The sequence below is a fragment of the Oncorhynchus mykiss genome, chromosome 27 (assembly GCF_057628025.1).
Source record: "Oncorhynchus mykiss isolate SJ-2025 chromosome 27, ASM5762802v1, whole genome shotgun sequence".
NCBI lineage: Eukaryota > Metazoa > Chordata > Actinopteri > Salmoniformes > Salmonidae > Oncorhynchus > Oncorhynchus mykiss.
In genome coordinates, this window is record NC_143048.1 from 29,919,727 (window position 1) to 29,932,909 (window position 13,183).

General features: G+C 42.6%; 1 protein-coding gene across 1 annotated transcript; it reads right to left on the reverse strand.

Moving 5' to 3' along the window:
* Positions 1 to 200: 200 nt before the first annotated feature.
* Positions 201 to 2,446, reverse strand: LOC110507264 (lymphocyte antigen 6D-like). Its single transcript, XM_021587151.3, has 3 exons — positions 2,392 to 2,446; positions 1,918 to 2,019; positions 201 to 1,780 (listed from the first exon to the last, which is right to left on the reverse strand). The coding sequence occupies exons 1-3, from the start codon at positions 2,444 to 2,446 to the stop codon at positions 1,695 to 1,697; spliced, it is 243 nt and encodes an 80-aa protein (XP_021442826.1). The 3' UTR covers positions 201 to 1,694.
* Positions 2,447 to 13,183: the final 10,737 nt, after the last annotated feature.

Genomic DNA, 13,183 nt, shown 5'->3' on the forward strand with positions numbered 1-13,183 from the left:
CCCTGTTAAAATGAAGGTAATGCTGATTCTGGTGACTTTTGTTCTTTACTGTAAATTAGGCAACTGCATGGGTTTATCATAAAGCCTGCTTAATAACAGTGTGTCTTATGATTCAAAATAGATATTAAAACAATAATGGAAAGCTGTATACCAGGCCGCTAATTGTCTACATGTGATGTAGTTGTTGGATCACAATGGGAAAAGGAAACAAATAATTTAATTCAGAAATTCATTTGTATAACATTTCGTTAATTTGGTTGAATGCCAAACATGACATTCATGACATTCATATCATAATGTATTGTTTTAATGCACAATATCTAATCCATTTGAGTGCTGTTTCTGTAAACTGTAAATCAGTTTCTGCCTTTTCTGGGCAACTATAAATTGATAAAAGTGCCCTGTAAGATCAGAGAAAGCAAGGTTTTCTGGGATTACATTTGCTCTTTTGTTCATGGGATGTGTGTTTTATACTGACCCCTTTATGAGGACTGAATGAAACACCCTTCACATGATGTGTAAAGGAGTGAAGGTTGTCTGTCTAAAGCTCCAGGGTTATTTTTACACAAACTGTTGGAGCTCTAATGGAAAAGGAAATAATGGCTGGAAGATAAATACATATCTAGACAGGACCATTATTTCCCATTTAATTAAGATGACCAGCCACAGACCACCCACTGGGCACACACTGGCTGAATTAACATTGTTTCCATGTCATGTCAATGAAATTTTGTTGAATAGATGTTAGACGTTGAATAGACGTTGAATTGACGTCTTGACGTGTGCTGAGAGACGACATTTAAACATTTGCCTTATCTACAGTTAAGCAGAATAAGATGATTTTATATGTATGAAGTCTTCCTCTTTTCTCCCTCAAAAACATACGCTTACTTCCATTTTCTTCGTTCTTAATCTCTCAAAAACAAAGCAAACTACACCATGATCAAGCATACTTTTTTCAGAGGGAGGGAGAGTGGATTTGAGTTGCCAGGTGAGTCGTACAGGTTCTCCACAACTCCCCGTCATCGGAGGGATTTAGGTAATCCTGCCTGCCCAGATGCATACGGCTACAACAGGCAGGCATTGTCACTGTCTGGCGACCCACATCCCAGCAGGAGGCCATGAGCCAGCATGGCCCACTCAGGAGCATCAGGAGAGAGAGGAGATTAGGAGAGGCTACACTAGCTGCCTGGCTGGGGCGCCTCTTAGTATTAATTTATAAAAGTGACACACCAGCATCACAGCTCAGGCATTGGAAATCCTCATTGCTGTAAAACCTCCACATCTGTGAATATCATAGTTTAATGGCATTAATTCAAACCATAGAGGGACAGCAGAAGCAGATGAATCGTGCGAAGGGCTTGCTGTACCCCAAAATATTGATAGATTCATAAGGTTTTGTTTTTGTTAAGATTATCACAAACAATAGCACTGACTTGCTGATAACTTCTTTACTGAGGGTAAATGTACTTACTACGACTGTGATGTGGTTGTCTCACCTAGCTATCTTAAGATGAATGCACTAAATGTACGTTGGATAAGAGTGTCTGCTACATGGCTAAAATGTAAATGTATGTTATTCAAAGGTTATAATGTATCCCGATATTGTAACGTATTTCCCACACATCATTCTACTGTATTTAAACAGAAGGTGAAAGTGTTTAGTCAGTGGCGATAGCTCTCTGTGGATCATGTCAGTTCTCACACAGGTCTCCCTGGCAACAGTAGACGTTGACACCTGAGGCACACATCTCCTCACAGGTACGAGTCACTGTGTCCGCTGTGAAGGAAAATAAGGAAGAAGAAAATGTTTCAGCAATTTACAGATGATTTTTGCACTCAGTTGATTCATAATACATACACATTATTGATAGAGATTGAAAGACATGAATGAAAGAACAAAAATGGAATATTTACCAGTCACCACAGTTCTGCAGTACATGCTCGATGGTGGACATTCTGTCTCTTGCTTGCAGTCAGCATCAGCCATGTCACAGGTGTAACACCTGAGTGTGAGCACTGTGGAGAAATTGACATTTAGAGCAGAAGTGATGATAGGATTCTTAAAGTGTGGAGCATTTTTAGCTTATCAAATAATTGGTTATGAGAAAGTTAGTTGTAAGTCCGTGAAGAGGAGTATGAGCATTTTAGTTCCTTTACTAAGTTACTGAAGATCCACTGTTATAACATTACACTTTTCACCTAACTAACATAGGTCAACAACATAATGTATTATAGGCTACATATCAATAATTTTACCCTGGACCAGAAATATAGATTTTTAAAGCACACCTCAACCAAGACTTGGTTGACCTCATTGCAGTGATATTTCCTATTTGATTTCAAAGAAACTTATTTATAAACCAGTCTCTATTTATTATGTTTGCTCACCTTGAGTGCTACAGAGCAGCACCAGCAGCATGGTTGTAAGTAGCAGGGTCCTCATTATGTCCAGTAGTGTGAAGGAGCAACCTACAACTGCAGCTTTTATACTGGTACACCTTGTACTGCCCCGAGAACTCACTTAAACAGGCTGCTTTATTTCCTTGTGAATCCCTTTCCCCTTCATTTTCTAAGAGAAATTCAAGTAATCGGCAAGACAATGAGGAGGAGCAACTACAGTGGAGGGACTGATTGGGATCTTTATTTGACAATCAATAATCATTTCAAAGATGATCTGATGATGTTCGATTGTCTACTGTAGAGGATGGAAATTGTAGGATGGAACATGACTTAAACATGTATGTCCTACTAGTTGACGTCTACTAAAATCATCCTAGTCCTGCACTGAAAGCACTTTCAATGAGCTTGATTTTTTGTCCAGTAGTGGGATTAATCTGTGAAATATGCCCTTGGTGTGTACTTTTGTGGCATGTATTTATTTCATAAGTTGACCTGCTTATAGATGGTGAAGTGGTTTTTCAGTCCTCTCTATGTTCAAAGAATGTGGTCTTCCCAGTGAATCTGGCAGCAGCATCTGGGCATGCAAATCAGACAATAGAGTGTTATCCCCATTGCTGGGAAATAACCAGGAAATAACCTGGTTAAAGAAGCTAACCAGTTGAACTGAATTCTCTAATTATAGTCCAAACAACTCAATTAATAGAACCTCACAAGCATAGGCCTATTCATTAACTTAAAAAAACATATTCATTTCAGAAGTTTTCATATTGGGATGCACACCTGCCCATTTTTTTTCCAGAGGCCCTATTATTAGCCAAATAATGATACATATGTGCATAAACATCAACTTAGACAGGACCACTGTGCTACAGATGGACCAGCCCATCTGGCATTTGCCCTATGGCCAGTCTGCCTCTGTAGGAATGTGTGACACAGATGACTTACAACATTACAACCTATAGTCTATACATATGTTTTTCAAAGACTAAATGGAAAAATCTCCCACAAGGTTAAGGTTTGCATGGTCTTGCTCAGACAAGTAGATGGTGGGGAGTAAAGTTATACCTCTGGCAACCTTTTACTCCATCTCGCATTGCTTTATAGTTGTATTTGGGTCCTTTTTAGGCAAGGCTGTTAGAAAAACTTCTACATGCTTACCTATATTTAATTGAAGGGACCCAAATGGCTCGTTGAAACCAAACCACTTTACAGCACAACACGTGTTGACTTGCTTAGGACTGAGAACAGTGGTTTGTGGTAAACAGTGCCTTCTTCAGGTCAAATATAGTAAGGTTGGCATTGTGCGAGCTTGCTCCTCAATAACGCAAACTCTCTTCTTTACCAATCAAGGTTATGTCCTCGCCAGGGGAGAACTACTGCCCCCTCATATTGAAGCCATAGGAGTTCAAGGCCGACCCAGTACTTATTATTTCTCATTATAGTGAATGGAAAAATGTCAATCTTCACGATCAATCTTCGTGTAAAAAAAAATAATTTGGAGACAATCATCATCAATAATTGCTTATAATACACTAGATGAATGTCCTTGACCTGATTATTATAAGGATAATTTAGTTGTTAATGGCAGTCTGCAGTACCACGGTCGGCCTTCAACTTGAGTCAAAAATAATAATTATTATTTTTATTTTTTTCACCTTTATTCAACCAGGTAGGCTAGTTGAGAACAAGTTCTCATTTACAACTGCGACCTGGCCAAGATAAAGCATAGCAGTGTGAACAGTTACACATGGAGTAAACAATTAACAAGTCAATAACACAGTAGAAAAAAAAGAGAGTCTATATACATTGTGTGCAAAAGGCATGAGGAGGTAGGCGAATAATTACAATTTTGCAGATTATCACTGGAGTGATACATGATCAGATGGTCATGTACAGGTAGAGATACTGGTGTGCAAAAGAGCAGAAAAGTAAATAAATATAAACAGTATGAGGATGAGGTAGGTAAAATTGGGTGGGCTATTTACCGATAGACTTTGTACAGCTGCAGCGATCGGTAAGCTGCTCAGATAGCAGATGTCTGAAGTTGGTGAGGGAGATAAAAGTCTCCAACTTCAGCGATTTTTGCAATTCGTTCCAGTCACAGGCAGCAGAGAACTGGAACGAAAGGCGGCCAAATTAGGTGTTGGCTTTAGTGATGGTCAGTGAGATACACCTGCTGGAGGCGTGCTACGGGTGGGTGTTGCCATCGTGACCAGTGAACTGAGATAAGGCGGAGCTTTACCTAGCATGGACTTGTAGATGACCTGGAGCCAGTGGGTCTGGCGACGAATATGTAGCGAGGGCCAGCCGACTAGAGCATACAGGTCGCAGTGGTGGGTGGTATAAGGTGCTTTAGTAACAAAACGGATTGCACTGTGATAAACCGCATCCAGTTTGCTGAGTAGAGTATTGGAAGCTATTTTGTAGATGACATCGCCGAAGTCGAGGATCGGTAGGAAAGTCAGTTTTACTAGGGAAAGTTTGGCGGCGTGAGTGAAGGAGGCTTTGTTGTGGAATAGAAAGCCGACTCTAGATTTTATTTTAGATTGGAGATGTTTGACATGAGTCTGGAAGGAGAGTTTACAGTCTAGCCAGACACCTAGGTACTTATAGATGTCCACATATTCTAGGTCGGAACCATCCAGGGTGGTGATGCTAGTCGGGTGTGCGGGTGCAGGCAGCGAACAGTTGAAAAGCATGCATTTGGTTTTACTAGCATTTAAGAGCAGTTGGAGGCCACAGAAGGAGTGTTGTATGGCAGTGAAACTCGTTTGGAGGTTAGATAGCACAGTGTCCGAGGAAGGGCCGGAAGTATACAGAATGGTGTCGTCTGCGTAGAGGTGGATCAGGGAATCGCCCGCAGCAAGAGCAACATCATTGATAAATACAGAGAAAAGAGTCGGCCCGAGAATTGAACCCTGTGGCACCCCCATAGAGACTGCCAGAGGACCGGACAACATGCCCTCCGATTTGACACACTGAACTCTGTCTGCAAAGTAGTTGGTGAACCAGGCAAGGCAGTCATTAGAAAAACCGAGGCTACTGAGTCTGCCGATAAGAATATGGTGAAATCTGTCATTCTGCCCCTGAACAGGCAGTTAACCCACTGTTCCTAGGCCGTCATTGAAAATAAGAATTTGTTCTTAACTGACTTGCCTAGTTAAATAAAGGGGGAAAAAAATTGACAGAGTCGAAAGCCTTGGCCAGGTCGATGAAGACGGCTGCACAGTACTGTCTTTTATCGCTGGCGGTTATGATATCGTTTAGTACCTTGAGCGTGGCTGAGGTGCACCCGTGACCGGCTCGGAAACCAGATTGCACAGCGGAGAAGGTACGGTGGGATTCGAGATGGTCAGTGACCTGTTTGTTGACTTGGCTTTCGAAGACCTTAGATAGGCAGGGCAGGATGGATATAGGTCTGTAACAGTTTGGGTCCAGGGTGTCTCCCCCTTTGAAGAGGGGGATGACTGCGGCAGCTTTCCAATCCTTGGGGATCTCAGACGATATGAAAGAGAGGTCGAACAGGCTGGTAATAGGGGTTGCGACAATGGCGGCGGATAGTTTCAGAAATAGAGGGTCCAGATTGTCAAGCCCAGCTGATTTGTACGGGTCCAGGTTTTGCAGCTCTTTCAGAACATCTGCTATCTGGATTTGGGTAAAGGAGATCCTGGAGAGGCTTGGGCGAGTAGCTGCATGGGGGGGGGGGGGGGGGGGGAGCTGTTGGCCGAGGTTGGAGTAGCCAGGAGGAAGGCATGGCCAGCCGTTGAGAAATGCTTGTTGAAGTTTTCGATAATCATGGATTTATCGGTGGTGACTGTGTTACCTAGCCTCAGTGCAGTGGGCAGCTGGGAGGAGGTGCTCTTGTTCTCCATGGACTTTACAGTGTCCCATACCTTTTTGGAGTTAGAGCTACGGGATGCAAATTTCTGCCTGAAGAAGCTGGCCTTTGCTTTCCTGACTGACTGCGTGTATTGGTTCCTGACTTCCCTGAACAGTTGCATATCGCGGGGACTATTCGATGCTATTGCAGTCCGCCACAGGATGTTTTTGTGCTGGTCGAGGGCAGTCAGGTCTGGAGTGAACCAAGGGCTATATCTGTTCTTAGTTCTACATTTTTTGAACGGAGCATGCTTATTTAAAATGGTGAGGAAGTTACTTTTAAAGAATGACCAGGCATCCTCAACTGACGGGATGAGGTCAATATGCTTCCAGGATACCCGGGCCAGATTGATTAGAAAGGCCTGCTCGCAGAAGTGTTTTAGGGAGCGTTTGACAGTGATGAGGGGTGGTCGTTTGACTGCGGATCCGTAGCGGATACAGGCAATGAGGCAGTGATCGCTGAGATCCAGGTTGAAGACAGCGGAGGTGTATTTGGAGGGCCAGTTGGTCAGGATGACGTCTATGAGGGTGCCTTTGTTTACGGATTTATGGTTGTACCTGGTGGGTTCCTTGATGATTTGTGTGAGATTGAGGGCATCTAGCTTAGATTGTAGGACTGCCGGGGTGTTAAGCATATCCCAGTTTAGGTCACCTAACAGAACAAACTCTGAAGCTAGATGGGGGGCGATCAATTCACAAATGGTGTCCAGGGCACAGCTGGGAGCTGAGGGGGGTCGGTAAGCAGGCGGCAACAGTGAGAGACTTATTTCTGGAGAGAGTAATTTTTAAAATTAGTAGTTCGAACTGTTTGGGTATGGACCTGGAAAGGATGACATTACTTTGCAGGCTATCTCTGCAGTAGACTGCAACTCCTCCCCCTTTGGCAGTTCTATCTTGACGGAAAATGTTATAGTTGGGTATGGAAATCTCCGAATTTTTGGTGGCCTTCCTAAGCCAGGATTCAGACGCGGCAAGGACATCAGGGTTAGCAGAGTGCGCTAAAGCAGTGAGTAAAACAAACTTGGGGAGGAGGCTTCTGATGTTGACATGCATGAAACCAAGGCTTTTTCGATCACAGAAGTCAACAAATGAGGGTGCCTGGGGACATGCAGGGCCTGGGTTTACCTCCACATCACCCGCGAAACAGAGGAGGAGTAGTATGAGGGTGCGGCTAAAGACTATCAAAACTGGTCGCCTAGAGCATTGCGGACAAAGAATAAAAGGAGCAGATTTCTCGGCATGGTAGAATATATTCAGGGCATAATGCGCAGACAGGGGTGTGGTGGGGTGCGGGTACAGTGGAGGTAAGCCCAGGCACTGGGTGATGACAAGAGAGGTTGTATCTCTGGACATGCTGGTTGTAATGGGTGAGGTCACCGCATGTGTGGGAGGTGGGACAAAGGAGGTATCAGAGGTATGAAGAGTAGAACTAGGGGCTCCATTGTAAACTAAAACAATGATAACTAACCTGAACAACAGTATACAAGGCATATTGACATTTGAGAGAGACATACAGCGAGGCATACAGTAATCGCAGGTGTTGATTGGGAGAGCTAGCTAAAACAGCAGGTGAGACAACAACAGCTAATCAGCTAACACCACAACAGCAGGTAAAATGGTGTTGACTAGGCAGAGAGGGTCGGATTAACTACACACAGAGCCTGAGTGCGGCTGGGGCCGACAGATAAAAACATAAACAAACAGAATGGAGTACCGTGATTAATGGACAGTCCAGCAGGCATCAGCTATGTAGCCAAGTGATCACAGTGTCCCGCAGGCATCAGCTATGTAGCCAAGTGATCACAGTGTCCAGGGGGCAGCAGTAGATGGGACAGGGAAGCCGCCACTACGCTAGCGACACGTTTAAAGTTAGTAGCCCGGGGGTGGTAGGGGGGGTTGGCAGGGAGATGTGCCTGTTAGCAGGGAGATGTGCCTGGCTCACGGCTAACTGGTGCTAGCTTCGTGGCAGTGGCGTTAGCCAAGGTCCAGAGTTTACAGCAAGGATCCCGTAGAGATTTGGGCTCTAGCCGTGTATGAGTGTGGTTCGGGTGAACAGCTGAGTAGGCCGGGAAGTGGGCCTCAGGGATAGCTTCGGTACTGCGTGCAAGCTAGCTGTGAAGATCAGAAGTAGTGGTCCAGGGATTACGGCAGGAATCCGGCATTGTTGTGGAGAGACAGTTCGATACTGGTAGACTGGCGAGTATTATCCAGGCAAAAAAAAAAAACTGGCTGGCTGGCTGTGCAGAAGGTAAAAGCCGCTAGCAGTGGCTAACAATGACTAAATAGCTTGTAGCTAGTTAGCTGGTTAGCTTCTGGAGGTTTTTGAATGTGTTCTAAAAATGTAAAATAATAGCGATTCCGTAATCACATTGGGTGAGGCAGGTTACCGGAAGGTATAATCGAATTAAAAATAGAAAAGAGATTGAAAATAAATATGGGTCCAGTGAGTGGTTGGGCTGGCTGGGGACACGGCGATTCAGACAGTTAGCAGGCCTGTGCTAACAAGCTAACAGTTAGTAGGCCGGGGCTAAACAAGCTAGCGGTTAGTAGACTGGGGCAGGCTAGAAGTTAGCAGGCCGAATTAGCAAGCAAGCAGATAGCAAGGGCTAGAAAGTTAGCCTTTGTGGGACGTCGCGATGGGTCAAGTCTGTTTATGCCTCTTCATGCGGTGACATGATAGATAGGAGTATGCTTCGGTGGTAGCACAGGAGCTCTGGCCGGGCTAGCTTCAAGCTAAGTGGATGGAAACGCTAGCCAGGAGTAGTCATCCGGGGTTGCGGTTAGCTAGTAGTGAAGATCCAGATGAAAATGTTCCGTTTGTGGTGGGAATCCGGGGATAAACATAATAGGTCCGTTACGCTCTGTTAGAGTCGCGTTGTTCAAACTGGCGAGAGCTTTCCGAGCTAAAGGTTAGCTGATGACCGCTAGCAATGGTTTGCTGACTGATAGCTGGTAGATAGCTGGCTAGCTTCAGTTGAGGGATTCCAGATCCGAAGTAAATATAAATACTTTAGAAAAAAAAGCAGATCCACGCTACATTGGGTGAGGCGGGTTGTAGGAGAGTATTTAGATGTTGAGGTTTAGCAAAATATTTAAAAAGATATGCAAAGAAAAATATGTAAAAAACGATATTTACAAGGGACACGACAGGACAAGGCGTCTGACTGCTACGCCATCTTGGATTCGATGAGAGGGGTCAGAGGCGGCAGCACTGAACTAGCCTGCAACGTCAGTTCCTGAATGAGTTCAAACTGCGCATGTTGTCTCCATGAGACGCCATCTTAACTTAAAACTAGTTAGGGATAGGCTGGACGCAAATGTCTCAACTGGCCAATTGGCAGGGAAAATGCCGAGCGCCAGATTCAAATAAAATACTATAAAAATCAAACTTTCATTAAATCACACATGCAAGACTCTCAATTAAAGCTACACTCGTTGTGAAACCAACCAACATGATTTTCGGCGAAAGCATAAGAAGCTATTATCTGATGATAGCACCAGCTGTAAACAAAGGGGTTAGCATATTTCAACCCTGCGGGCGATACACAAGACGCTGAAATAAAATATAAAACATGCATTACCTTTGATGAGCTTATTTTGTTGGCACTCCAATATGTCCCATAAATATCACAATTTGTCCTTTTGTTCGATTAATTCCGTCCGTATATATCCAAAATGTCCATTTATAAAGCGTGTTTGATCCAGAAAAAAACAGCTTACAAAAAATGCAACATCACTACAAAATATTTCAAAAATTGCCTATAAACTTTGCCAAAATATTTCAAACTACTTTTGTAATACAACTGAGGGGTATTTTTAAACGTTAATAATCAATCAAATTGTAGACGGTGCAATCTGTGTTCAATACAGGAATGAAAACAAACCAGCGCCACTATTCGTGTCTTGCGCAACTCTCAACAGTGTACCCAGTTCCTAGTTGGCCTACTTCTTCATTGCACAAAGGAATAACCTCAACCAAATTCCAAAGACTGGTGACATCCAGTGGAAGCGGCAGGAACTGAAAACAGGTTCCTAAGAAATATCCCTTGGCAATGACATAATAATTCTGAACAGTTAGTCCTCGGGGTTTTGCCTGCTACATAAGTTCTGTTATACTCACAGACATGATTCAAACAGTTTTAGAAACTTCAGAGTGTTTTCCATCCAAATCTATGAATAATATGCATATCTTATATTCCTGGCATGAGTAGCAGGAAGTTGAAATTGGGCACGCTATTTATCCAAAAGTGAAAATTCTGCCCCCTAGCCCCAAGCAGTTTTAACCGACATAGATTCAAAGCGCTATAGAGAGAAATATTAATGCCGTCTTTTTGTAGGCACCATCTGCCATGGTTTGTTGGACAAAGCTTATGAGGAAATTAATGGCATTTTGGGGGGGGATAAACACTGAAAATAAGGTATGTGGTAAACACAGGCTTAGAAGATCTTATAGGTTTTGATAATCTTAATCAGCTAATGTTACTTTTTGTGAATTTTGAAAGATTTATGTCATTTAAAAAAGCACATAAAGGCTTCATAATTCATGAGTATCATATTATCTCATAGAACAAAATGTATAATATCTCCTAAGCCTGTGTTTATCACATACCTTTTCAACGGTTATCTCGAAACCCTATTCTTTCCCCATAGGATGGTTGAACGAATAAGAGGTAACTCATTTCCGGGTTTTAGGACTACAAACTGGCGATCTCTATTAAATCTTCACATAGGAATAAATGGTGGCTTTGATGGCTTTGTCCATTCATATACAGCCATTGGTCCTCACCCCAAAAGTAGACGAGTCTACAGATATAGGATCTTAATTTGACCAGTTTCGCACAGCAAGAAAATAATCCTGCAGCAACAAGAAATGGGAATTATTGTGTGGTTTATAATTAATTAAAATGTGTTACTAAATTTTTTGTTAGGGTAAATCAAGTATGAATTTTTAATGTGGAAATTATGAACTTAAGAAGCCTTTTTAAACTTTGAATACACTCCAAGTTTGCATGCAACAACAGGGTGAACAAATTAAGATCCTACTTCTGTACTTTGATTGGGAGTGGTTGAATAAGTGACAAAAACACGACTCATTTAATCCAATTTATACATAATATAGTGTTACACCAAAACCCTTTAGATAGGATAATGGCTGACTGCAGACTGAAACAGAAGGATCACAGTTCTTACATTTATCCTTGACTAAACAAAACACGTTTAGAGGAAAGAAATGACTTCGTTTTCATCCACTTTAGTTTTAGAAGTGGGGTAGGGGTCATAACTTGCCAGGGGGTCTCTGGGTCCTCCCCCAGAATTATTTTAGGCATCTAAAGCTCATTTCTTGCATTTTTACACGATCCAATATGCCGTCTTTATTTAGAACAAAATAAAGCAAAAATGCCCACAATCATCAAGGTAAGTAAGAGATCATTATTACATTTGTTTGTGATTAATAAGACTGAACTATATCCTAGGCAATTCAATAATACATATTGTGTTAACCAATATACTTTTGATTGTCTTTATTAAGACATCCTCTATATCAAATTTCAGCCAGACCGACCAGCCAGCCTGAGCCTCCTGCACTCCCGACCCCCACCAGTCTAGTCTATAAATCTGCTCACTCCCAACACAATTTCCTTCCCAGTTCACACCTAATTTGTTTAATTACCAAGGGAAAGGTTTGGAAACAAAAAAAATCCAACAACAAAAATCACAAACACCACAAATATACATTAACACACAGAAACAGGAAATCCTAGGCCAAAGTCAGAGTGACAACACACAGGATTTCCCCCAGGACCATGACTGAGCAGCCCAGTAGCTAGGGATTGCCTAAATAGGTATCTCCCCTGATGTGGGCATGTTTTCAATGCAGACTCCTTTAGTTGTACTGTATTCCATATAAGGCATCCAGAATTTATGAAGGTTGCCCAGTATACCCTTAATCTTACAATAAATCAAATCTAGAGATGTATAACTTGCCATTGGCAATTGTAGGATAAACCGACCTTTCAATTAATGGCAATGCATTTCTTAGTGGCTATAAATGCTTGGTTACACAGTTTCTTCTGATAACAGTCTCCAGTATCAACATTTCCAAGCAAACAAAAACAGGGAGAAGGGAGAATCTGTAGACATGCTGAGATAAAGAACATATAGAACATTACATTTCTGAGTGCATGTACAGTGCCTTCGGAAAGTATTCAGACCCCTTGACTTTTTCCACATTTCGTTATGTTACAGCCTTATTCTAAAATTGATTAAATATCATTTTTTATCTCAGCAATCTACACACAATACCCGTAATGGCAAAGCAAAAACATGTTTTTAGAACAAATAAATAACAGAAATACCTTATTTACAGAAGTATTCAGACCCTTTGCTATGAGACTCGAAATTAAACTCAGGTGCATCTTGTTTCCATTGATCATCCTTGAGATGTTTCTACAACTTGATTGAGGTCCAACTGTGGTAATTGATTGGACATGATTTGGAAAGGCACACACCTGTCCGTATAAGGTCCCACAGTTGACAGTGCATGTCAGAGCAAAAACCAAGCCATGAGATTGAAGGAATTGTCCGTTGAGCCATGAGACAGGATTGTGTCAAGGCACAGATTTGGGGAAGGGTACCAAAACATTTCTGCACCGTTGAAGGTCGCCAAGAACACAGTGGCCTCCATGAATCTGAAATGGAAGACGTTTCACCACCAAGACTCTTCCTAGAGCTGGCCTCCTGGCCAATCTGACCAATCAGGGGGAGAAGGCCTTGGTCAGGGAGGTGACCAAGAACCCGATGGTCACTCTGACAGAGCTCCAGAGTTCCTCTGTGGAGATGGGAGAACCTTCCAGAAGGACAACCATCTCTGCAGTACTCCACCAATCAGGACTTTATGGTA

Excerpts from the sequence above, each read along its gene's own strand:
- LOC110507264 (XM_021587151.3), bottom strand. The coding sequence starts at position 2,446 with ATGAGGACCCTGCTACTTACAACCATGCTGCTGGTGCTGCTCTGTAGC. Across the intron at positions 2,020-2,391 it reads GCTGCTCTGTAGCACTCAAG|TGCTCACACTCAGGTGTTAC; the intron begins GTGAGCAAACAT and ends ATTTCTCCACAG. Across the intron at positions 1,781-1,917 it reads CTGCAGAACTGTGGTGACTG|CGGACACAGTGACTCGTACC; the intron begins GTAAATATTCCA and ends TTTCCTTCACAG.